Below are 24,967 nucleotides of genomic sequence, written 5' to 3'. Positions count from 1 at the left end.
TACCTAGACCTCGCAAAGGCCTTCAACACCATTTCCCATTCTGGTATTATAGACAAGCTCAGCAGCCTGAACATAAATGCCTACGTTACAAGATGGGTTGCCAACTGGCTCACGGACAGAGCCCACATGGTAAGAGTTGTGGGAGCTAGGTCTGACTCTAAACCGGTTACAAGTGGTGTTCTCCAGAGCTCAGTCCTAGGACCCCTCCTGTTTGGCATATACTTCTCAGAGATACCGGCAAGCACAGGAGGACTATAGCTGACCAAGTTCGCAGACGACTGCAACCTAGGGGTATAATTTACTCTCTGGCTGACACAGACATCCTCCAAAAGGGTCTCACTGAGATGGATACCTGGTGTCAAAATCATGGCCTCAAGCTAAATACCAAGCAGTGCATAGTCATCCCCTTTGGAAAAAACAAAGTACCCACAAACTACTACATAGATGGTAGTCCCCTAAATACAGGAGAAGTAATAAGGGATCTGGGGACCCAAGTAGATAGTAATCTCTCCTTTGATAATCGCATTGCCAAAGTGGTTAGAAAATCCTTCTACATGGCCCACCTTATCACAAAAGGGTTCGCATCCAGATCAAAAGAGGTAATTGGGCCCCTCTACTCATTACTCATCAGACCCATCATAGAGTACAATGCCCCATTTGGGATGTACCTTACAAGACACTGGCAACAGCTGGAAAGACCACAGAAGTAGTTCACCAAGAGGATCACTGGCCTCAAACAGATGCCCTATGCAGCTTGACTGAAGAAACTCCAGCTGTACTTGGTTGCATACTGCCTACTCAGAGTTGATCTCTGCCAGACATACAAGGCCATGTCCAACCCAGAATTGCTGGACATGCTCCACCTAAAGAAAACCTTATCCCCTCGAGCCACATGCTCTAGGGATCTAAACCTCACCACAACAATAAATAGGACATGCTGGAGGGATAGATTCCTGTCCCAGAGACTTCCCATGCTTTGGAACAAGATTTCAGTCTACATTAGGCAGAGCTCCTCACTAACACTCTTCAAGAAAAACCTTGACGAGTGGATGGGAAACAGAAAGTTTACCCCGGGGATCACTTGAGTGGCTCTGCTGGACAAGCAAAAGCCATCACATTTTGGCTAGGCTTATAAATGCCTTTGGGCAGATAGCCTAGTACCTACCTATGAACCTATTACACAGTAAAATTGGGCACCCTTTGGTAAGGGCCTTAAAAGTAGTTGATAAGTAGAGGCTGGTGGCAGCTGGTACTACCTTATAGTCTGGGCAGAAGGAGGCATAGGTAGTAAACCTGTGCCAGGCTTCCCCAGGTGTGTCTTTGTGTTTGTGTATAAATCAAATCTCAAAGTTTGTGCGTGTGATTATAGAACCACTTTAAACTGATTATAGATATGCTTTTGTATATGTCTTTAAACAAGGATTGCATTTATTACTCCATGTAATTGAACAAATTATTTTATTGGTTGTTTTTAGTTCAAAAGTAAGGCATTGCATTTCTTGTGTGTCTGATGAAGCAACTTGATGTGCTGCGAAAGCGCTTACCATTAAACAGAATTCTTTTTTATCTGCCTGCTGTGGTTTGGTTCATCCTCTTTTGTTTTGGGTTTATTCTTGTTCAGTTTTTGGTTGAACCAATTATCTTCTCCACATGCTTGTTCTTTTGCATACTTTTACAAAGCAATGTAAGCTAGATTAATTTTGTAGGTCCAGGTTAGGCTTTCCCGATGAAAGAATTTGCTTACCTGGCCGTTCGAGATTGTAAGTTTTCTACCCTTAGCTGTCAACATTTAGGCGTTTGACAAGTTAAGCAGTTGATTAGATAACATAGACCCTCAGCCTATCCCTATATTCCACTCAGGATTTTGCCACTGTGCATTAAACAGTTTTTGTACTTCTTTTGTCCATGTCAGCCTCAAATTCTTTCTTGGGGTTTCTACATAAAGTTTCTATTATCTCTTCAGTATTTATCCAGTCTCTCTCCTTTTTTTTTCCTTTATCATTTCCTTCCATTTAGCCTTATAGTCTCTGTCTACCAACCTCAGTTTATTTGCAACAGCTGACTGCCTGAGCATATCCTGAGAGGGACAAATGGCAGTCACAGGAAATGAGTGTTCAGTCTTTTTCTGCCACCCAAAGAAGAAAGTTCCCTGACTCTTCATAGGATTCATTGCTGATTTTTCCACCTTTCTGGTCAGATAAGCTTTATTTGTGAACCCCTTTCAGTCAGTTTATTATTAGATGTATTGCTCTCTTTCTATTATGTTTATTTAAAAATAGTTATTTTAATATTTTATTTCCATCACTATTTACAGTAATTCCTCTGGGAATTTCTGCTTATAGCAGTATTTATTTGGCTTCTATTTTTTACTTTCAGTAATTGTTCCAGAAGATCAGTGTGTATGTGTGCCGTTAGATACTAGAGACCTGACTTTACTTTTGTTATTCTGCTTTATTTTCATCTTTTGGCAGGAAAATATTGCAGAACTTGGATTTTTCAGCATTTATACTTTATTTACTGTATTTATGACTTTGCTGCATGTGCTTGTAACATTGGAGTGGGGTTTTGCCTTGATTAAATTATTGGAATGTACTGTGGATATTTTACTCTCTGACAAGAAATTGTAGTTTAAATTGCTATTAAACATTATTTTATTACAGTTTAAGTGAAGGAACTAAATGTTAACAGTGGTTTGGCGCAGTGGTTGCTCTGGTGTCTGGACTTGTGTGCTAGAAATTCTTTAAATTCTGTCAGTTGTAAAAGAATTCTGAATTCATGTTAAACTGCTTTTTGTGACAATAGCACCGTTTGGCAGAGTTTAATTATGTGGGGACATACTTATTGCTAGAAATGTTAAGTACACATTGTGATACATTAAACAGTATTGTCAGTTTATTTCTTATTTTGGCTGGTGTTGTCTCCTTCCTTGACTTGACATTCCTATCTCTGGTACCCCTTCTCCCAGTAAAATCCAGTTGCACCTAACAAAATAAATAAAATAAAGGTCTGCCTCAGCCTACAGTTGATGATTCTGTCTTGGCAACTGCTCAGCCTGCAGACCACTTAACTTTTGCCCCATCTCCCTGTAGTATAGCTTTGCTGGCCACTGTGGGACCATGGATTAGGCACATCCTCTTGGGCTTTTCCAGTACTTGGCACAGGTATGGGAAACCCCCAAGCTTTAAGTCCAAGAGCAGTCCGGTTTATGAGACCCCTTGCCAGACGTAATACTCTGTCCATATATTTTATCAATTAGTGAAGCTCACAAGAAAAAGAAACAGAAGCTTCATCGTACAGCTGATAATCAGATTATAATGGTTTATAAGGCTGATGTGGTTTCCTCAGCTAAAAATGTTCTGCAGATAACCTAATTGTGGTGGTTGTGTTCCCATCTGTGACTGTAGTACTAGTTTGGCTAGAGACCTTTCTGTTATTCCAGGGAATGATTTGATGAAGGCAATGGTGATTTCATAGCTGACACAAAGTCCAGTCACTCTAATTCTTCAGAAGGCGAATCTGAGCTTAAGTCCAAACAAGTGTTCACTTTTTCTCAGATGATTGCTATATTTAGAAATGTTTTTCCATGGGAGCAGTCAGGAACTATCCCAGAGCTAGACAGGATATACAACCTTAAGGATGAGATGCCCAGTTCTGTCTCTAATCCCCCCACCAGCCTTGGAAGATTTTTATAAAGCTACCTATAGGGTACCAGTATCTATTACAGCAGTCCCAAAAAAAGCTTGGGGGAAATATAGGGTATCCTCTGATGTCAGGTTTCTTTTCTCATTTGACTGTTGACCCAGGTGTGGTCTCTCCAGCTACCTTCTTATATTAAAAGTTCTTGATTTCATCTAATCCAGTGCCCATTATAAAGAGAGAAAATGGTTAAATCTTCAGGTCAAAAGGATGTCTCTTTCTAGTTACTTAGTCTTTAGAATGTTAAATTATCAAGGCTATATGTGGACATTTATTTTATACGGTGTTTACTGTTTGCATGATTTTGCTGTATCCTTATATGTGTTAAATTGTCTCTGACTCTGGTCTCAAAACATTCTCTGAGAAGTGTGCTTGAATGTGCAGATGCATTCTGTGGAAATGTGGCTTATTCTGTTGTTTTAAGACTGTATGCTTGGTTATAAAACTGACATTTTGAATGCATCTGTAAATTCTGAATTTATGTCTGGGCTCTTGGATGACAGAGGCAAATTATTGCATGGGGTATTTAGGATGTTTCATGTACCCAAGTTCTGTCTAAACAAGGTAGGCAAACAAAAATCCCAACCACACAGAAGTCAAGGATCCAAAAGGAAATAGCAGGAGGAAAGTTCCTTGAAATTGAACAAGAGGTGTTCCTATCTGAAAAAGGATCATCCCCCTACAAAGGGATGACTATACCTCAGGACACTCCTACCCTACCTCTTGCCCTTCCTCTGTCACACAGGTTGTCTTTCAACCTTGCAGCCTGGCTGCAAATATTCATAGACAAATGAGTTCTAAGAATAATTCGGAGAAGTTACACTTGGCAGTGGCTAGAAAATCCTTCCCTTTCAGGGAATTCCCCCACATCTATCCGGCTAGACAGAGTTGTTTCCTCCAGTGCTGTATCACATGGTAGAAGAAGGGGGTCATAGAGCTGATACCAATGATACACAGAATTCTTTTGGTATCAAAAAGGAGCAGTCCTGGAAATCTGTCCTAGATTTGTCCTTTCTAAACTTTACAGATTTCAAAATGTTGACCTTACAATCAGTTTTACCATTGCTTCCAGACTACTGTTTCATGATAGCTCTAGATTTGAAGGACACTTTTCATCATATTCCTTCTGCTCCCAATTTCAGGACATTTTTGGGATTTGCTGTGTCGGGCTTACGTTTCTTAGTTTTCTGTGTTAACTTTTGGGCTATCTACTGCATCTCCAATGTTTATAAAGTCTCTGGTCCCAGTGGTTGAGTATTGCAGAACTCTAGGAATCTACATTTTTCCTTATTTAGAAAGATTTGCTGGTTTACGAAGGGTACTAGAACTTATAAAGATTTGGGAGGCATGGCTAGGCTTAAAATGGCTACAGTAGTTGTTAGCCTAGTACACATATATTAAACTATTTCTGCAGATTCTGTATTCAGGTGCATGGAGTCCATATACATGCTCACATCTCTCGTTTCCCACCAGGGCTTCATGTTGGACCTTCAGAAGTACTTTCTCACACCCTCTCAATATATTTTTTTCCTGGGGTGTTGGATAGACACGGTATAAAGGATGGCCATCCTGCCAGAAGACAAAGTTCTGACTAATCTGGGCATTTTCTTGGATTTGTCTCTTCTAGACATAGCTTCAGCAAAAGAGTTCCTTAAAATTCTAGGCCTCAAGGCATCATTTATCTCCATGATACCACTAGTCAGACTACACGAGAGAAAAAATTCAGTGGTACTTGAAGAATTGTTGGATCCAGCACCTTCATCCCTTGGATTTCTAGGTACTGATATTGGGATTTGTGAAACAGGAATTGTACTGGTGGAGGAATCAACTTTCTCTGAATCAAGGACTCCCTCTCTCTCAGCAGACCCCAGTCCATTCTGTCCAGACAGACTGTCTTAGTGAGGAGTAGTGTCTATGGGAGTCCTAATGCAAGACTTGTGGGGTCCTTGGGATGCACCAAAACACATAAACATAAAAGAGATGTTGCCAGTGATTCATGCCTTAAAAGTTCTTTACCACTTATGGACACTAGTCCTTTTATAGGTTCATAGGTTCATAGGTAGGTACTAGGCTATTGGCCCTATAAGCCTAGCCAAAGAGGTTGCGTGGCTTTCGCCACCCAAGAAAATTATTTTCCTGTGCCCCTGTTGAGCAGAGCCACGGAGGTGATCCCCAGGGTGAATTTATTATTTCCCATCAAATAATCGAGATTTTTCTTGAAGAGTGCTAATGAGTTTTGTTTGATATAGCTAGGTAGTTTGTTCCAGAGTATGGGAATTCTCTGGGACAGGAATCTATCCCTCCAGCATGTTCTGTTTATTGTGGTGACAAGGTTTAAGTCCCTAGAGCATGTAGCTCTGAGAGATTGGGATTTCTTTAAGTGGAGCATGTTCAATAGCTCTGGGTTTGACATAGCTTTGTATGTTAGGCAGAGATCGCCTCTGAGTAGGCGATATGCGACGGAGTAAAGCTGGAGTTTTTTGAGACGGTCTGCGTAGGGCATCTGTATGAGGCCGGTAATCCTCTTTGTGAGGTATTTTCTGTGGCCTTTCCAGTTGTTGTAGATGTCTTGTGAGGTACATACCAAAAGGGGTGTTGTACTCTATAATGGGTCTAATGAGTGATGAGTAGAGGGGAACAATGACCTCTTTTTTCCTGAATGAGAAACCTTTTGTGATGAGGTGTGCCACGTAGAAGGATTTCCTGACTACTGTGACGATGTGATTATCAAAGGAGAAACTACTCTCCACCTGTGTCTCAAGGTCTCTTATCACACTTTCAGTGTGAAGTAGACTACCACCTATGTGGTAGCTCATGGGTACAGAGTTTTTACCAAAGGGAATGACAGTGCACTTTTTGGCATTGAGCTTGAGGCCATGGCTTTGACACCAGGCATCTGTCTCAGTGAGACCCTTTTGTAGGATGTCCACATCGTTAGGAGTTTCGATTATGGCTCCTAGTTTGCAGTCAGCTGCGAGCTTCATTAGCCAGAGACCTTCTGTGTTAGCCTGTACTTCAGAAAAGTAGATACCAAACAGGAGAGAACCTAGGACTGAACCCTGTGGTACTGCACTTGTCACTGGTCTGAAGTCATATTTGGATTCTGCTACTTCCACGATGTGGGTTCTGTCAGTGAGCCATTTGGTAACCCATCTTGTGGCATAGGGATTTATACCTAGTTTAGTGAGTTTATCTATAATTCCAGTGTGAGGGATGGTGTCAAAAGCCTTTGCGAGATCTAGAGAGGCTGTGTCCTTACCCTCGTCTACAGCTTTGGTGACTGCTTCAAAGAAGTCTATCAGGTTTAGGAAACATGATCTGCCTTTAACAAACCCGAACTGGGTGGGGTCCAGAGTTTGGAGATTACCATTGTCTTTGTTTATAAGTTCCATGATGATACATTCCATGCCCTTGCAGATCAGGCTCGTTAGGCTAATAGGGTGGTAGTTCCTGGGGTCCGTGGTGGCTCCCCCTTTGTGGAGTGGGATAACAGTCGCTGTGTGCCATTCAGTGGGTACAAAGCCTGAGGTGAGGCTATGATTGAACATGGTGCTTAGGTGGGTTGCCAGTTTATTCTGTAGTTCATGTAGAACGCAGCCTGGGATGTTGTCAGGTCCCATGGATGCTGTGTTCTTGGCTTTGGAGAGTGTGTTTTTTTACCTGTGCAGCTGTGATTACAGGAACTTTGCATTCTTCCGGTATAGAGATGGGCCTTTTAGGGGGTGAGAGGGGGGGTAAAGTTGGCACTGAACCTATCTGCCAGGATGTTGGCAATATCAGTTGGTTCTGTACATTTAGTGCCATTGTGCTGTATCTCAGAGCAGATCTGAATGTTGCCATTGAGATTCTTGACATAGCTATAGAATGCTTTGTGGGTGTCTTTAGAAGCAGTGGCAATTTTGTTTTCATAACTAGCTTTGGAGGATTTATGAGGGATCTCAGTTTCTTACTGAGGCTGACCAGGGAGTTCCTCCAATCATAGGATTTTACTCTTTTTTGCAACTGTTTCTTTCTTCTATTGTAGAGTTTGTTTATGGCAGGGAAGCACCAGATTGGCTTCCTTTTTTGGAAGATACCATCTTGATTCTGTTAGGTATAGCACAATCCATGCACTCATGTAAGTGCTTATAAAGTGCATTTGTGTAGGATTCAGAAGTCATACCTCTATTGTCCGTCTGCATGGGTGTGATGAAGTTTGTCACTTCTGTCTTAAGAAGCGTGAAGTTGGCTTTGTAGAATTTTTTTATGGTGGTTTCCCTAATGGGGAGTGGGGGTGGGATGTGGATGTCTAGGGTGATTAGCTTGTGGTCGGATCTGACCAACGAGGAATTGGCCTCTGGTGTGGAACACCAGTCGCCCATGTTGGTAATGACCAGGTCTAAGATATTGCTGCCCCTGGTGGGGGTGTGTATAAGTTGATCCTAGGCATTGGAATTTATGAATTCCAGAAAACGTTGAGCAAAAGAGTTGGTACATGTGTAGTTTTCCCAGTTAATGGTGGGGTAGTTGAAATCGCCCATTATTAGTGTGTTGGGTTGTACCCTAATATTTTCCAGTGTATCAAGAAATGAGGAGTGGGAATCCTGGCGCATGGTGCAGGATCTGTAGCAAGTTACAGTTTGGATTGCGGTCTTGCCCAGAGTTATTTGCACTTGGATAATCCTGGATGCATTATGCTGAGGAACTAGTCTGGAGGTGTGGATATACCTTAATGAATACGGGTATGCTTCCACCTTTAGTGTTTCGGTCCAGGTTAGGTGGCCGAAAGGTGTGGTATGAATTATAGCCTGGTAATGCAGGGGTGCTGTCTGGAGCCTTGAACCAGGTCTCTGTCACTGAACAGATGTCGATGTTCTCCATTCTAAGGAGTGCCTCGAGTGAATGCATTTTGAGGTTTAGGCTTCTAGCTTTGAGTTGTAATTTTGCTTGCTAGTACCTGTTATGGTGGTGAATTTGTCATTTGAATCTTGCCTAAAAAAGGCACTATAAGGATGGCAAAAGCCTTAGCCAGTATTCAGAATCCCAAGGGCGACAGATGCAGGCAATCTCTGGCAAAGCATCGTGGTCTGTTGATCATGTCATCCCAGGCAAACAGATACTAGATCCCCTTAGAATGATACCAGAAGCTTAGGCAATTGTTGAAATCAATCATTTTGTCCTGGTACTGTGGTATCATTCTGGGTGATGGCAGGATGCTACTCAGGGCTAAGGTCATACCTGCCTGGGCTACAAGATCGGAGAGCTCCTCCATGTCTTTTTTCATGTAGTCCAGGGAGATACGCCTCAGGTCATTCACACCAACATGGACAATGACAGAGTCATATTTGTACTTGTGGAGTGACCTGAGTGCGTGCGTTATGTGGTGGATCCTGGCACCTGACAGGCAGCTGACAGTAACTTTCTCCTTGTTTAGCCTGATGAGAGGAACATCAGTGTGCCTGACTATAGAGTCACCTATGACTAGAGTGTCGGGTATGTTTTTATGCCTTATAGGCTGCGGTTGATTGGCACACTGAGTCTGTGGGCTATGTGTCATTGTGTTGTGTTAGGGGGGGTGAAGGTTGCTTGCATTTCTGCTTTGGAGGTCTCTGTTGCTTGAGCAGATTTTTATTGAGAGCCTTCACGAATGTAGGTGTGTGTTTTGCATTGCTGTGTGTGTGTTTTGGTGGTGTAGGTTTTGAGGGACTATGTGATGAGTGTGGTGTGGTGCAAGTGGTTACCTTCTCCTTTTGACTATCTATTCCAGTCTTGAGTGAAGAGAGGTTTGCTTCCAGTTTGGCTATATAAGTGCATCTCTCACAATTTGTAATGTTGGGTGATAGGAGGAGAGGGTTGTCTGTGTACATGAGGCAATTTCTGCATTGACCCAAGATGTCCAGATTCATCAGGTAGACAGGAGAAAACACTGGGAGCTGACCCTTAGACATGCCTGGATAGGTGCTTATTTATTAAGTACTAAAAACTGTTTTCCTCTAGACAAGTGAGAAAAGTTGAGTGCTGAAGTAATTTGTATCTTATTTAGTGCTTACAACGAGTTCTGAACAAGTGCTGAGCTCAAAGAAACAGATTTGAATGCTAAAACTAAGACAACTGGCTAGTTCTAAGGGAAAATTTGAAGAGGAGACTTTAATGCGCCGGGAATAGTTTAACCATAGGTAAGCGGCGATGCATAAACTGTATTTTTTTTTAATATAACAGTAGCAAATGAGCAAACTGATTTAAACAAATTAACCCATTAAACAATAAAAAGCTAAAAACTGAGCCTCGTTCCAGCAGTCTTCAATCAGACAAGTTCTAACCGCACACTCCTGCCACTAGGGTGCAGGGGAACCTTCTCCAAAAATGATGGTCTGGAGTAGTGCTGAAGTTGTACAAACAAAACTAGATTCAGCAGGTCTGAATTTAGTATGTGCTACACCTAACAAGGCATACCAATTTCAGAAGGAAACAGTTCAAATAAGCAGGCACAATAAGCCTTTAACCAGAAACTCCCAGCTCAGAAGGGCAGAATCTACCCTCTCGTCCCACAAGAGTGCAGACCACACCTTCTTAATGTAAAATAACTGGTCTGAAGCCCAAGTGCTTAAACCAGAACTAATACACTTTTAGAATAACAGACACTAAGCCTTCAATCTGCAACTCCCAACTTAGAAGGATGTAAGCTACCTGTCCTTCTAGTGGTAGGACACAACACTACCATGATGTGGCACCTGAACAAGCAAGGAGGTACAAGATCATACCCTTTTTGCAGTTGGCAATGATGGCCTGAGAGCTGGTTCTGCAGCATTCTTTGACTCTTCAGGTCTCATACATTCCTTCATAGTAAAACACAGTTGCAGACCCGCTAAGCAGATCCTGGGCAGACCCCCACAAATGGAAGCACTGTGTAGAGGTATTCCAGGACTTAATCCAGATGTGGAGAACAAATAGATCTCATTACCTCCTTTCAAAACAGACAGCTGAAAATGTCTGTTCAAGGCATCCTTGCAGCCATGCTTGGAAGACTGACACACTATCATTCTTATGGTCAGGAATATTGTTATATGCATTTCCACCATTTCCAGTGATTCTAAAGATTCAGAAAAAAGAAAAATTACCAAAGATCATTTTGGTAACCCCCTTTTGGCTCAGGCAAAGTTGTCTCTTGCTTTTAATGGAATTGGCCAAGGGAAATTTACCACAAACTTCATCACAGACTGGATCTGCTCACACATCATTGGGGCGAATGGTACACCCCAGTTTAGAACAATTGCAACTAACAGCCTGGATGATTGTATCTTGATACCTTTTGGGCACTTTTTCCACATGGATATGCAGCAGGTATTTAAGGAGGAAGAAAGCCTGCAGTTAGAAAATCTTGCATTTACAAGCTGAAGAGGTTTTGTAGGTGGTCCATAGACAATAGTAGAGGTCCTCAAGCAGTTTTGACCCCACTGGTTTTGAAATACTTGCGTGAGCTGCTTAATGATGATTTGTCATATTCTTCTGTCATAGTGCATTTTTTGGCCATCTCAGCTTGGCTGCCCATGGATCCCTCTCTTTCATCTCTTTTTGTGGCAAAACTGTTTCTGAAAGGAGCATTTCACATTATACCCCCTCAAAAGCAAATACCTCCTCCTTGGAATCTCAACTTTGTTCTTGAAAAAATTGACCTTTTATCCTTTGGTACCTGCCTCTCCAGCTGATTTATGGTCCATTAATTGGAAGACTGTTTTACTCATTGCTCTAACATGTGCAAGGCGAGCTTCCAAGCTGCAAGCTGTCACCGTGGGCCAAACCTATCTGATTTTTCACAGGGACAGAATTGTGTAATGCACTAATCCATCATTCATGCCTAAAGGTGTTTCTGAATTTACCTTGAATCAAGGCATCAATCTCCCAGATTTCTTTCCTAATCCAAAAAACAAAGAAGATATTCTACCTAGTTTGGATGCACATAGGCACTTAGGTACTACCTTGACAGAACAAAGTCCTTTAGGAGTGCTGAACAGCTGTTAGTCTCCAACATGGTAGCATAGAAAGGTCAACCTGTCTTTAAGCAAACTACTGCACAATGGCTGCCCTCTGCTATTTTTTTTCTTTTACTCCCAGCATGGTAAACCTCTTCTAGGCAAGGTTAAGGCTTACTCTACTAGGACCTTATCTTCTTCGATGGCATTTTGGAAAGAAGTGAACTCTAGAAGTATTTTAGAGGCAGCAACCTGGTCCTGTATTCATACCTTCACAAAACACTACAGACTTACATTCCTTTTCAAGGTCTAGAGCAGGCTTTGCTAGAACCATTCTCCAATGCTCCTGGATCCTTATCCTTACACCTCCCAGCTCGGGTAAGCTTTGCGAATCTGCCCAAAATGCCATTCTGACAGTGGAAATAATGAACATTGTACTGTTGGGTAAGTCCTGCTTACATGTAACAGCAGATTTTCAAATTCTTCATTGCCTCAGCTGCAGCACCCACCTGCCATCCCCCAAACTGTGCATAACTAAGGTGGATTTCAACTTTTTTGATTTGTTTTTTGTTGGATTTGTTTTTTTATATCGTATCATGTTTGACTGCAACTTTATTCTTGCCTGATGATTTTGATTTCAAGTACTTTCCACTCCTTCTTTGTGGAAGCAAAGCATATTTTCAATTTTGTGTTCTATTCTGTTCAGTTCTTTCTTCTCTTTGTTTTCTATTTCCTCTAATACTTATTTTATTTCCCTCCCTGTTGTCCGTACAGGTGTTATGTTCCCCCATCTCACAAAAATCACTAACTGTATACATATTTACAGCTCTCAACTTCCAACTTCAGAGATATCCAGCTTAAACTATCATTTGATGTAGCTGTAGCTACACAGAAATGCGAAATCATGTCTAATTTATTCCGTAAAACATATGATCCCTTTCAGTAAATGACTGATATTTAGTTGTATATGGTCTGTTAAGATTTTCTCAGGAACTGTACAAGAGTTTCCCATAGGTGGTAGTCTTCCAATGTAATGGCTTGCTGTCAGATAGTAGAAGTAAAGATTGTTGTATGGTTCTGCACTCTGACTCAGTAGTGATTATGGTATGACCATCATAACTGTATTTAAACTTAGTTTAGCTATTTAGTCAGGGCTGTACATTAGCTTTACCATGAGACTGCAGGTAAGCAGGTTCTTCAAAACATTAAAGTTTACACTAAAAGGGTCCTGCCAACTGGTGTGACAGCAGGAAAGGATGCACTTATAGAACACCTTTGTGGCAGTGCTCCTTTGGAGGAGTTCCTGTTTTTACCAAGCATTGCTGCTCTGATCTGTACTGCATAGTGGATGCCAGCATTGCACCTGTTTTGAAAATTTTCCAAAACATTAATTGATAATACCACATTTTTGTTTTAGGCCCCACTGAGCTGCTTGCCTAACCACAGACATAGAGTCGGTGAAAACCCTTACGAAATCCATAATAAAGTTTTGTTCATTTGTAGTAATTTCTGTATGAATGGTATATCTTTTCTTCAATGTGCACTCTTTGTTTCACCTCTCTTTTTCTGCAATTCATCCCTGTAACTTTAATACTTCATGAAATGTTATCTTATTTACACTCCAGACCTTGTTTATTTGAGTGACTTTTACTCTGTTGAAAACTGGTACTGTGTTAACATGCTGTGGAAGGTGTATTATTTGCTTAACAAATTTAACCACTTACTCTCATGATTATCTCTGCAGCCATTGAGGCTGCTTGGTAAAGACCACACTGAAAGGAATTTGCAGCCATAAAGTGATTATTAACCATGAGTAGCATTGTAGTTTTGTAATATGTTTAAACTCTGTAACACCAAAACATGCTGGTAGAAAGAAATGATAGGAGGAAATCCTGATGTAGGAGAGTTTAGGTTTTGAGATTGTGCCTTCCACAAAAATCTGATACATGACACATGGCTGAAATGACCCTGTCTGTATTGCTCAGTATATTATTCAGCTGTTTAGAAGCATTCTAAATGTAACAAATCTTGCAAAAAAATAGCTTCCTGATCTTCATTAAATCTTTTGCCCAACCCTTAAGAATTCAGGTTTACACTTGAAAAGGTTTGTTATAGTGAATAAATTAATATTTTGAATAGGACACTGAATAAACCAAAGTGGAGTACCATTTTAACAGTGAACTCTGGTAATACTGTATTATGGAAGAATTACACTTAAGTGCAATGAAACAAAACCTTGTAATTGATGTGTTTACTACACTAAGAAATTTATAAATTTAAAGATTACTGTTTCTCTTGTCAGTGAACTAGTGTCTGTGTAATTGGGAATACTACTTTGAAACCACTCTAAAAGATCCAAGCAGGTAATCCGGTGAGTTGTCCAGTCTCCATATACAGTAGAATTGTGGTGACTGAAATAGTTTGTATTCTGCATTTGCAAAATACAGGGTCGGTAGATCACCTTCATTTCTGCCTTATAGTCCTCCCTGGCTGACATAAAGATTTGACATCATAATGGATCTGGCTTGGAATACATGCAGTTGCAGTGCAGAACAGCACATTTTGAAGCATGCATTAGTTATGGTGAATTCAACGTGCTGCACTTAGCTGTATGGCATAGCGTGGTAGAGCATTGACTGTTACTTAGGTGACGTCAGTTCGATTGACAACTCAGTCTATAGAAGAAGTAGCAGGGGAGGGTGGTAGTGAGCTGCTTACACTGACTTGTCCATTCTTGGAAGGAAGGATTCAGTAGTCCCAGTTATCCAATTTATTGCCATGTGGTTGAGGCCCATAAAACCTCAATGCCCATAAGAATACAGGACATGGGCTTGACACTCCTAAGCCAGTGATGGTAGTCCTCATGAGGCATGTACATGGGAATACACACACACACACACACGCACACACACACACACACACACACACACACACACACACACACACACACATGGTAGGGCATAAGCTATCCCTGTAGAGATGCAGTTGCCCATATCAGCCACTGGAGGGAGGGGCAATGATTAGAGTCATAACGTAAATCATACCTCTCAACCTCTTTGGGCAAGAAATCTGGACAAAGCCACAAATAATGTGGAACAAAGGCCGAAAAATAGGGACACTTGTTAAATATTGCTCTTACAGACTTAGAAAGTTGATAGAATTACAGGTTTTCCATTAGAATGAATTTTCTAAAGGATATGAAGTCTAAAACTCAAATGTCTGCCAATATTTTCTCATTTCATTCCTCAGTGATTAGCCAGTGACTTGCCAGAAAACCACAGATTTTAGGAGAAGAAGACTAAAAATATGAGACAAAAATCTAGACATTTTGTGAAAAACTAGACTGTTGAGAGGTATGATGTAAATACCTCTCATGGCTGCCTATCTAATGGCCATAAAACTGATTGCTGTTGCCCTGTGGATAGGGAAATGAATTGGCTGTAACAATGGCTTAACAGTCGGCAGCCACCAGGATAAGACAAATAATCAGAAAGAAATCTATGAAACCAAAGCAAGTGATGTCACGGCTGGTAAATCAGCTAAATAACTGTACAGAACTGTATACAAAATCATGGATGTAAGGCAAACCACATATGTTTATTTAAATAACATTATTTAAATAAACATATCTGGTTTTCCTTACATTTGTGATTTCTTATACAGTTCTGTACAGTTATTTAGCTGATTTACCAGCCGTGACATCGTTTGCTTTGGTTCCATGGATTTCTTCCTGTTTCCTGGTTTAATTTTCGTTTATAAGACAAATAATTTTGAGAAAAAACATTCAGTGTGCTACTGCTACAGCATTCACCTCATGTTCTTCCATTTTTGGACTGTCATACTCCCTCTCCAGCCCTTCCTTTTTCACCAGGTCCATAGGGCCAAATACATTAACGCATACACAAGGTGTACACTAAGTGTACACGATCTGTATTCAGGAACATCCCTACCACATTTTTTGTGCTTCCTTTTCACTTAGAAAAATTGCACTAAATATACATGTACTCTACACTTTGTGGCAACCTTTATGAATCTCCCCCTCAATATTTAAGACTGCAAGAAAATCAGTAGGAAAACTAAACTTAGGAGGAAGAAGGTGTGAGTTATGCTTGTGTTGCATTTTCACCCAGAAAGGTGTATACTTAATGCACACTTAGTGTAGGCATTAATGAATCCCATGGTCAGTCTTCACTCAGTCACCAACACTATCCAGATGCTTAATTCCTGAGCTGACTGGGTCACCCAGTGCAGAAATTATGCACTTTCCTTTCATACAAGTGTTTGGTCACCTAGAGGAGATTCAGAAAATGTTGTTCTGTGGTATATACATAATCTGCACCACAGTATTTGGGACCTTCCAACCACAGTTACTCATATGTGTATATTGCTAGAGCTCTAAGTAGTTTATTTCATTTAAAAAATACTTAATAACTGTTAAACATATTAATTTTTTTGTTTGACTTAGACTGACTCTGCAGAGATGCTACGACATTATGGGCTTTCCCATGCATACAGCCACCCTGTACTAGTAACTAGGACTAGGTCTTGCCCACTTATAGCACCTCCAAAACCCCCTCCAATTCCAAGATGGAAGCTTATCCGTCCGAAAAAGCACTCAATGCCAACTGATGAACCACAAGGTAAAAAATGTATTTTAATTGCATTGATATTAAACATGTTATAGCAACACTCCTGGCAGTTGCTATTTTATGTAGACAATGTAACTGTGGTACATTATGTTTCTTTTCTTGTTTTAGGATATAAGTGACTTGCATTTTATTTGTATGAAACAAACTGTTTACTTGTGTGTACTTAAAGACATATGTATGTAAGTATATATCCCATTATCATTGCATTAAGAAGCATTAAAGCTTTTATCTGGTTATGATTAAGCATTTAATTTGATAACATTTCCTTCTTTCATTTTATTTCATGAAGGCCTTTTAGACAGTGTAATCTTTATAAGGTTGTGAAAGAATGATTAGATTACAGAAATGCACTTGCTGCCTAAAATGAACACAGAACTCAGAGATTTAAAATAAATATTCCCAGACCATTTTGTTAATTGTTTTTTCTGGTCACAAGCAGACAGACTGGCTGGCTTTATCTTTCCCTGTAAGAACAGGATCTCACCCGACCAATGAGGTAATCCTTTGTTCTTCCCTCCCCCTAAGGTACCTAGTTAAGATCGGGCGCCATTTTAAAAAAAAAATAAACCAGATACTGCTCGTCTCTTTGCTGGTCCTGGGTGCACTCCATGTATGTATTCCTTGCTATTTTCTCAATGGTCCTTAAGTTGTATGCTACCTAAATGCAGGATTTAGAACATTAATAGCATTTAACATCTGTTGTTCTTTCATATTTAACATTTTTGTTGACATAAGGGGTAAAGATACATAATTGTTTATATTGACTCTATACCAGCTATTACCATGCATATTAATAGTCCTCTCTGAAACTCTGATGTTATAACTCACTATACTACTAAAATGACTATGTAGCAGTTTTAGTAATTATCTCTAAGGCTAGGTTTTACATTTATAATGTAGAGGCCCTTTTAAGAAACTTAACAAGGTTTTACTTGTTTAATGACTGTAGTGATGGTGGTCACATTAGTATTCTAAGCAAACTGGAATGCTATTAGCATCCTATGGACTGAGTTATCTCTTTTAATTGATTCTATATGTTTAAATTATCTTTATTTTTCTACAAGGTTTTTCTCTTTGATTGTTCCTTTTACGTAATACTGACAATGTTTCCATAAGTATATCATATTGTACTATAACTGCCATAAGAAGTGCATAGAGTATTAAGTTTCTTAATTGTATCTGTGTGTATATCTCTCTATTTTGCTGCAAGTCGTGGTTGTTCTTTTTACTTAAATACTGTTAGATACTGTTAGAGTTTACATAAGTATAATGTATTATGCCATAGCTGCCACAATAGATGCTTACAATAAGTGAAGAGAGATTCTCTGTTTAAATGGAGCTTTACTAGTGAAAGTATCAGCAAACATATCCATTCTAAACCTTTTCTTTACAGTACACCTCTAGCAACTATCCCTGAAAATATCCAGTATTGTAGCTGTAGTTTATTTTACCTGGGCTTGGTGAACTCACTTAAGTGACCATGAACTGTAAAGTGCTGGAAGAAAGAAAGTTACAGCATCAAATCTATGTATGTCAAGTGGTTTACAATCCCATAGTCGATCGCACTGCGTGTGATCAAAGTATGTGCTTAAATCAGGTAGCAGACCCATTAGTGTGAGTAGTATATTGTCGAACCTTACAATAGCGAACAGCCGCTATAGCAAGGTGTGACAGTGTAGTGCAGATTGCACTATAGTGGGGATTGGGAAATGTACACTTTCCTCAGTGTAGTGCGATCTCAGAGTTTGTATATATAAGTAGTGGGGGGGGGTCTGGGGTTTAGCAGCTAAGAGAATTTCAATGAAGTTGAAATGTTCGGCATTCGACTTCACTGAAATGCTCAGTTCGGCGTTTACTGTGTCGGTGTTGTGATTTCCAAACATTTTCTTCGGATATATGCACTTTCTGCCACAGTAGTGTCGAACATGTGATAGTAAATCATGTCAAGCTTGGGGTCTGTGATTAATTTATTGGCTTGTTATTAGGGTATTTGGAAAGTACACCACCAGGGCCGATATCAACCAGTTTCTGTTTTATCTACCTCTTCCCCAAAATCTGATAAATAAGCTGTATGTGTATTTTTCTCTCCCCTTAGTTGTTGCTGGGTAAAATAGTAAGCTGTAGCTAAAGTGTTTCTCCTTATAGCTGTTGCTAGTGTATAATACTAAGAAAAAAATTACCCTGTAGCGGTTTTGTGATTACTGCAGTCCATTACAATTTCCCCAGAGTGTTGTTTAGAAATAAATAAATGGGCGGCACTTTGGCGCAGTGGCTAATGTTGTCGCCTCACAGCAAGAGGTTCTCTGGTTCGATTCTTGGCTGGGGTGCCTTCTGTGTGGAGTCTGCATGTCCTCCTTGCGTGCACGTGGGTTTCTTCCAGATGGTCTGATTTCCTCCTACATTTCAAAGACATGCATCTGGAGTATTTCTTCCTGGGCCACCAGCAAAAATAAGCTCTGTCCTAGTCGAACTTTCCCGATCAACAAATGTTAAATACATAAAGAAAATACATAAAGACTACTTGCTTTAAAAATAAAAAAAATTACCAAGGGACTACAATTCCTTTAACTTTCTACCTACCTTTAACCCAGACCATTTTGTTGATCGTTTTTTCTGGTCGCAAGTACGCTGACTGGTTCTACCTGCTCCATTCACTTTGCTTGGGCTCTCTCCTCTACTCCCCTACCCTACTCCCACTTCCCACCCAACACTGCTATGCCTAAACTTATTTCCAAATAACCATTCCCCCTAATTAAAGCAATCCTATCACAACTAAGAAAAATCCAAATTTATATCATTCCAATTATCCAGTCAAACTGTATTGTACTAACTCCAGTATATCACACTCCACTTACTTAACTTCCTGCTGCTTTACATCTTTTAGTGTAATAAGTCATAACCGGACAAAATAATAGATTTAATTCCTCCACATAACAAAACTCAAGTACAACTAATGATTATTCCTACCCACCCATAACATTATTACTTTAGATCAGAAACATTAGTAGTAAGCAATATGATAACTTTATAGTCATCAACCTTGCTATTTCTATCTATTACAGCTTACGTAACCTCTTACCATACAGAGCTTAACAATAAACAATTTATGTACTCTACCCCTTCCCATTACAATTAAAACATACAAATTTTATAATAGCACCGCCAACTATCAATAATCCCACAACCATAAACCATGCACCATTTACCTTACTCACACAACAAACTTACCCTAATGTTACACAGAAATACAATAGGTTTATATTAAAATACTTAAAATTTATACTTCACATTGCATTGCAGCTTGTACTTAGTGATGACATTCACCCCAACCCTGGCCCCCTGAACAAATTCAGTCCATCTAGATCTTCACACCGCAGCCCAGCTCCAACAGCTGTTAACTCTTCCCAGAAAAGGTGCAGAATTACTACTACTTAATATAAATCTCAGGAGCATCCTGAACAAAATTCAAGAGTTGCATGCCACCCTTGCTTCATATATTCCAGATATAGCCATTATAACAGAAACCTGGCTAAAACCAGACATCTCTGGCAATGAAATACTTCCCCCCAGGATACAACATACATAGGCTAGATAGAGAACAGAAAAGAGGTGGTGGTATCACCTTTCTATACAAAAAGCAATCTCAATTTAGAAACTTTAGACCTAACTAACCCAGACTTTAACAACACTGAAATACTGTTTATTAGGGTCTATATTAGATGAGCGACAGTTCCGATGTTCAAATCTTAGATGGTCGACATCATATGATCGAACATCTAAAAGGTCGAAGGTGAAAGTCAATGGCTTTTCACATACAGAATGGGAAATTTTACCTTTCTGCACTGTTGTGCATTCTCGGAGTTGGTATATTTAAGTACAGGGGATGTGGGGGGTGCTGAGGGGCTTGCCCCCCTGCTCAGACTGGTAAGGGAAGGTTTTTTTTTTTTTTTTTATTATATAGTCGATGTTTTGAACTTTGCTCATATGAGTTCGCTCATATAAGGTTCGAAGTTTTGAAACTTCGACTATATAATATAGACCCTGTTTATTAAACTAACAATTAATCCAAAGAAACATCTGAACATAGTGGAAACCTACATTCCACCTGGGAACAATCTGACTATTCTAGAACAAATCTTAAATTGGACAGCAACATCCCTCCTTTATGAAACAATTCTATGGGTGACTTTAATGTGGAATGGCTCTCCTATAACTCTCAAAATCCTTCTGACCACATCAACCTACATGGTTTCTCACAAGCAATTCAGACTTGTACTAGAGTAGACAAAGCATGAAATAAATATTCAGTCCTAGACTGGATCCTTACAAACAGGCCAAATTTATCCCTATACGCTGGCTGTCTCCCAGATAGGCTCAGTGACCATATTCCAACCTACATTCTTCTCACCGAATAAATCCAGAAAAACTTACCACCTAACGCCAAATCTGAGATAAGAAAAAAACTTATCCCCAAGACTTCATAACTAATCTAAAAAAATGCAACTGGACACAACTCAAAGATCTCTCGTTAGATACTGCACTTTAACTCAACCTTCCTCAATATCGTAAACATCTAGCCACCCCCCCCCCCTACAATATAGATAAAATGCAATTGTGTTCCCTGGCTAACCAAAGAAACAAGATCACTGTTAAAAACTAGAGATAAGGCTTGAGAGAAATGGCTCACTGACAAAACTGCAGCTAACAAATAAACATATCTAGAATGAACTAAAAATAAAGCTAGAAAACATATTTGACAAGACAAAATAAATTTACTAAAGCAGTATCCAATCTAAAAAAAAATCAAAGAATCCCACAAAAATTCTAGGCTGCCAACAAAAAAAAAATCCTACAGCCAGGACAAACGTGTACTCCCTTCCCAACACTCACCGATACTAAAGACAGCATAGCCTTACAATTTAACAAGTACTTTACTGAATTCATACTAGCCCTCACAAACAATAACTGTTCTTCCCCTACCCTGAATCACATAGTCCCCACACTAGATCCCAGTAACTTCTCTTTCCATCCTGTCCCAATAAACACCATAGTTAAATATCTCAAAAGGTTTAAACCTGCTACACTTGCTGCCTACTGTCTACCTGCCAAATATCTAAAAATTGCTGCAGAAGCAAGATCCTATCCAGTATCTATATTAATAAATCAATCCATCTCATTACAAGTCCCTGAAATTTGGAAAGTATCATATATTATCCCACTACTTAAAGATGGAGACTCGCCAGAAATATCACATTACCAGCCAATAGCTATACTATCACCGTTATCAAAAATACTTGAGAGGTGCATCCATTCACAAATCTTGAACTACCTAATAACCAGCAATCTCCTATCTGACACTCAGCATAGTTTCCATCCTAATCATAGCACTATCACCACCCTTGTTAACTTTACTAACATTATTAACCACCATTACAATGATGGCAGTTTGGTTTTCTCCATTTTTTTTTTTATCTGTCTAAAGCTTTTGATGCTATCTCTCATTCTAAACTCTTAACTGTTCTGTTAGAACTTAGACTTAGCCATTCTGCACTTACTTGGTTCCAACAATATCTATCTGGACAGCAGCAAGCTGTAAAATGGCAACAAAATCTCACTTCATTACTGCCTGTAACCTTGGAAGCTCCATAGTGATCTATTCTGGGCCCTCTCCTTTTTATTATCTTTACTAACAGTCTTTATACTGCCATCCCACTTGCCTCAATAGTTCAATATGCAGATGATTCTATCCTGATTTGTGCTGCCCCAACAATATAGAAACTCCAAAAAATCATCCGGCAGTCATTCAATGCTGTGGAATCTTGGTCAAACAATGTACAAGTTAAACTTAACCCTAACAAAATGAAACTTATGCTCTTATAGTCATCTGGAGTTGCAGATGTCCACCCAACAGTTAATTTCTCATCTTAAACCATACAATTATTTCTCCGGTTTCCCATACAAAATTACTTGTAGTGGTCACTGACATTAATATAAAATTCAACATACACATATCACAGACCATGAGAAAATATCACAAAAAAACTAGGAACCCTGTGCAGAAATTGACACTTTCTAAATAAATCTTCAAAGGCTACTATAGCAAGAACCCATCTTATCTCTATGCTGCTATACGCCTCACAAATTCTTACAAACATTAAGAAATTTGACCTAACAAAACTCAAAACGTGCTATAATAAAATCACAAAGTTTGCCACTGAAACAAATTTCAGATCCCATCATTGCTTGGCTTTAAAACAGCTATTTTAGCTTAAACTAACACAGTTAAGTGGTGCAGCGGTTTGCATTGTTGCTTCACAGTAAGAGGTTCTCTGGTTTGATTCTTGTCTGGGCTGCCTCCTGTGCAGAGTCTGCATGTCCTCCCTGTGTTCGTGTGAGGTTTCCTCTGGGTGCTCTGGTTTCCTCCCACATTACAAAGACATGTTTCTTCACGGGCCTCCACTGAACATTGGCTCATTCCAAGTCGCTTTAAACAAATGTTAAATAAGGGTTCAGGCGCCTAGGCAGCGAGACATTTCCCTGCGATACATTTTGGCTGGGGACACATGGCTGAAGTAACATTCAGCTGCAGAGAAATATGGCTGTTTGCAAATTCCCTGTGGGCAAAGAGAAGAATGTGTTGTCATACCTACAACTTCAATAACCAAATTCACAGGGGGAAAACAAGCAGCCATATTTCTCTGCAGCTGAATGTCACTTCCGCCATGTGTCCCCAGCCAAAATGTATCGCAGGGAAATGCCTCGCTGCCTAGGCGCCTGAACCCGTTAAATAATAATAATACTTGCTTATAATCAACTCACCTTCACTCATCAAATAGTAAATAAGCCGGAAAAAAACACTAGTTCTTCAAAATCTACTAATACACTACTCTAATGACAGGGTATTGCATTCTAGTAATAAATCCTTCCTAAATATATCCAAACCTAACAATGCAGCTGAAGTTTCCCTTTACTCCAGCTCCTATCAAAACTTGGAATTCCTTGCCATTAAATATCAGAACAACTACTAACACTTACAACTTTAAAAAAAAACATCTCAAATCACACCTGTCTGAATCATGGTCCTGGTCTTGTACAAACCCTGGTTAGGAAATACATATCTTAAGGCAGCTAAAGGAACACAAATTGTTATTTTTGTATTTTAATAGTATACCCCTACTAAGCATTTGTATACTCAACTTGCTTGTTTTCACCATACAATCACAGTGCTGCTATTCTTTGTATCCTGCCTAGAACATGATTGTATCAGTGAAATGTATAACATGTATTTTCATGTTGTCCTTGTATCCAAGATTCAATCAATATTTTTATCTATACGTTGTATATGTATCTTAATGTTATTTACAAATGTGGAGCTTTTCTCCCCAGGCTGCCACTGAAAAAGGACATTTTGTCCAGTGGAACTTCCTGGTAAACAAATATAAAATAAAAATAAAAAATAAATAAATAATGTGCAGCTCCTGCACCAGATGCCGTTCCAAGTTCACAGTTGCAGTATTACTAACAGATGGGTTACCCTGACAAAGATAGACATACATTTGACCAACAAACCAAAGCCCAGGCATCTTCTTTATGCCCTACATCCGATGTTTGACCTAAACTCAGACACAAGTGATACATAAGGGATGTATAAGCATGAATTACCTTAGAACTTCCATGCCACCAGCTTAAAAGCAGAATTTTTGCCGTGTCTTTGGTCTGTGAGATGAATGATGAGAAATGTTGACTAGCCATTTGGCAGATAAGTACCCAGACTCTGATACTAGCCATGCAGCATCTCAGGTTGAGCCTCCCTCCAGGGCTTTGACTGCTAGGGCTTGTCTCACTGTACCTGTTTTGAGCTCAGTTTTTGAGGCTGTTGAGAGAGTACTTTGTCATTCCAGAGAGAAAACTGTTCCCCTCGAGCTTAGATCCATCCCTCCCCCCAGAGGATTTCTCAGGGTCCAGATCCTACTCTTATTGTGCCATCAGGATAGCCAGTGGCCAAAAAATCTCACACCAGCTACAGCGGAGCAGACCACCTCAGCTTCTGAGACCTCAACAGAGTATCCCACTAAGGAGGTACACAGAAAGCACATGTGCAAAGGGAGGAAACTAGATTTTCCTCAAAAATCTGTCACTGGCTTTGATGAAGGAGAAGTTTTCCCCAGATCCCACATTGAGGATTTGTAATTAGGAGAAATTCTTAAACTGCTTAAACAGAAAGAGGGATTGTATTCCCAGCTGCTTTCTCCAGAAGAGTCGATCTTCAGTGAGGTTTTGGCTGTTGTCCATCTATGTCTTGGGTGATCGCACCTCCAGATGGGATGATAGACCTTATGCCCACATGGGCTTCAAAGGAGATGGACCCATTTGAGCCCATCCCCAAGAAACTAGACAAATTTCTCATCACCCTTAAAGACCACCCTGATTGGAGCAAAGGCCTGGCCATAGATTCTATGTTGGTGGCAGCAGTAACCAAGGAATTAACAAAAGAGAGTTCCTCTTTCCATCCACTGAACAGGGCGTCCCATGGTTTGGACAAATTTGGGAAGTGAGTCTACGCTTCATGTACTTTATTGGTGAGAGCTTTAAACTGCTTGGCACATGTTACATGATTTCACAGAGATTTGACCAAAGAAATCTCCAATCTCTTCCAGGGACCATGCCAGTGGA

The 24,967-nt window shown here is 39.9% G+C and overlaps 1 protein-coding gene across 1 annotated transcript in view; it reads left to right on the top strand.

Moving 5' to 3' along the window:
• ADGB (androglobin) overlaps positions 1-24,967 on the top strand; it is a 4,124,629-nt gene that overhangs the window by 1,481,544 nt on the left and 2,618,118 nt on the right. The window contains exon 11 of the mRNA XM_044074542.1: positions 16,111-16,285. Within this exon, the coding sequence (XP_043930477.1) occupies positions 16,111-16,285 (175 nt within the window). The remainder of the gene's footprint in view (positions 1-16,110; positions 16,286-24,967) is intronic.

This window comes from Protopterus annectens, chromosome 1.part0 (genome assembly GCF_019279795.1).
Source record: "Protopterus annectens isolate FY-2018-M chromosome 1.part0, PAN1.0, whole genome shotgun sequence".
Lineage (NCBI taxonomy): Eukaryota > Metazoa > Chordata > Ceratodontiformes > Protopteridae > Protopterus > Protopterus annectens.
The sequence above is the reverse complement of the archived record's forward strand: the minus strand, read 5'-3'. Positions and strand labels throughout refer to the sequence as shown.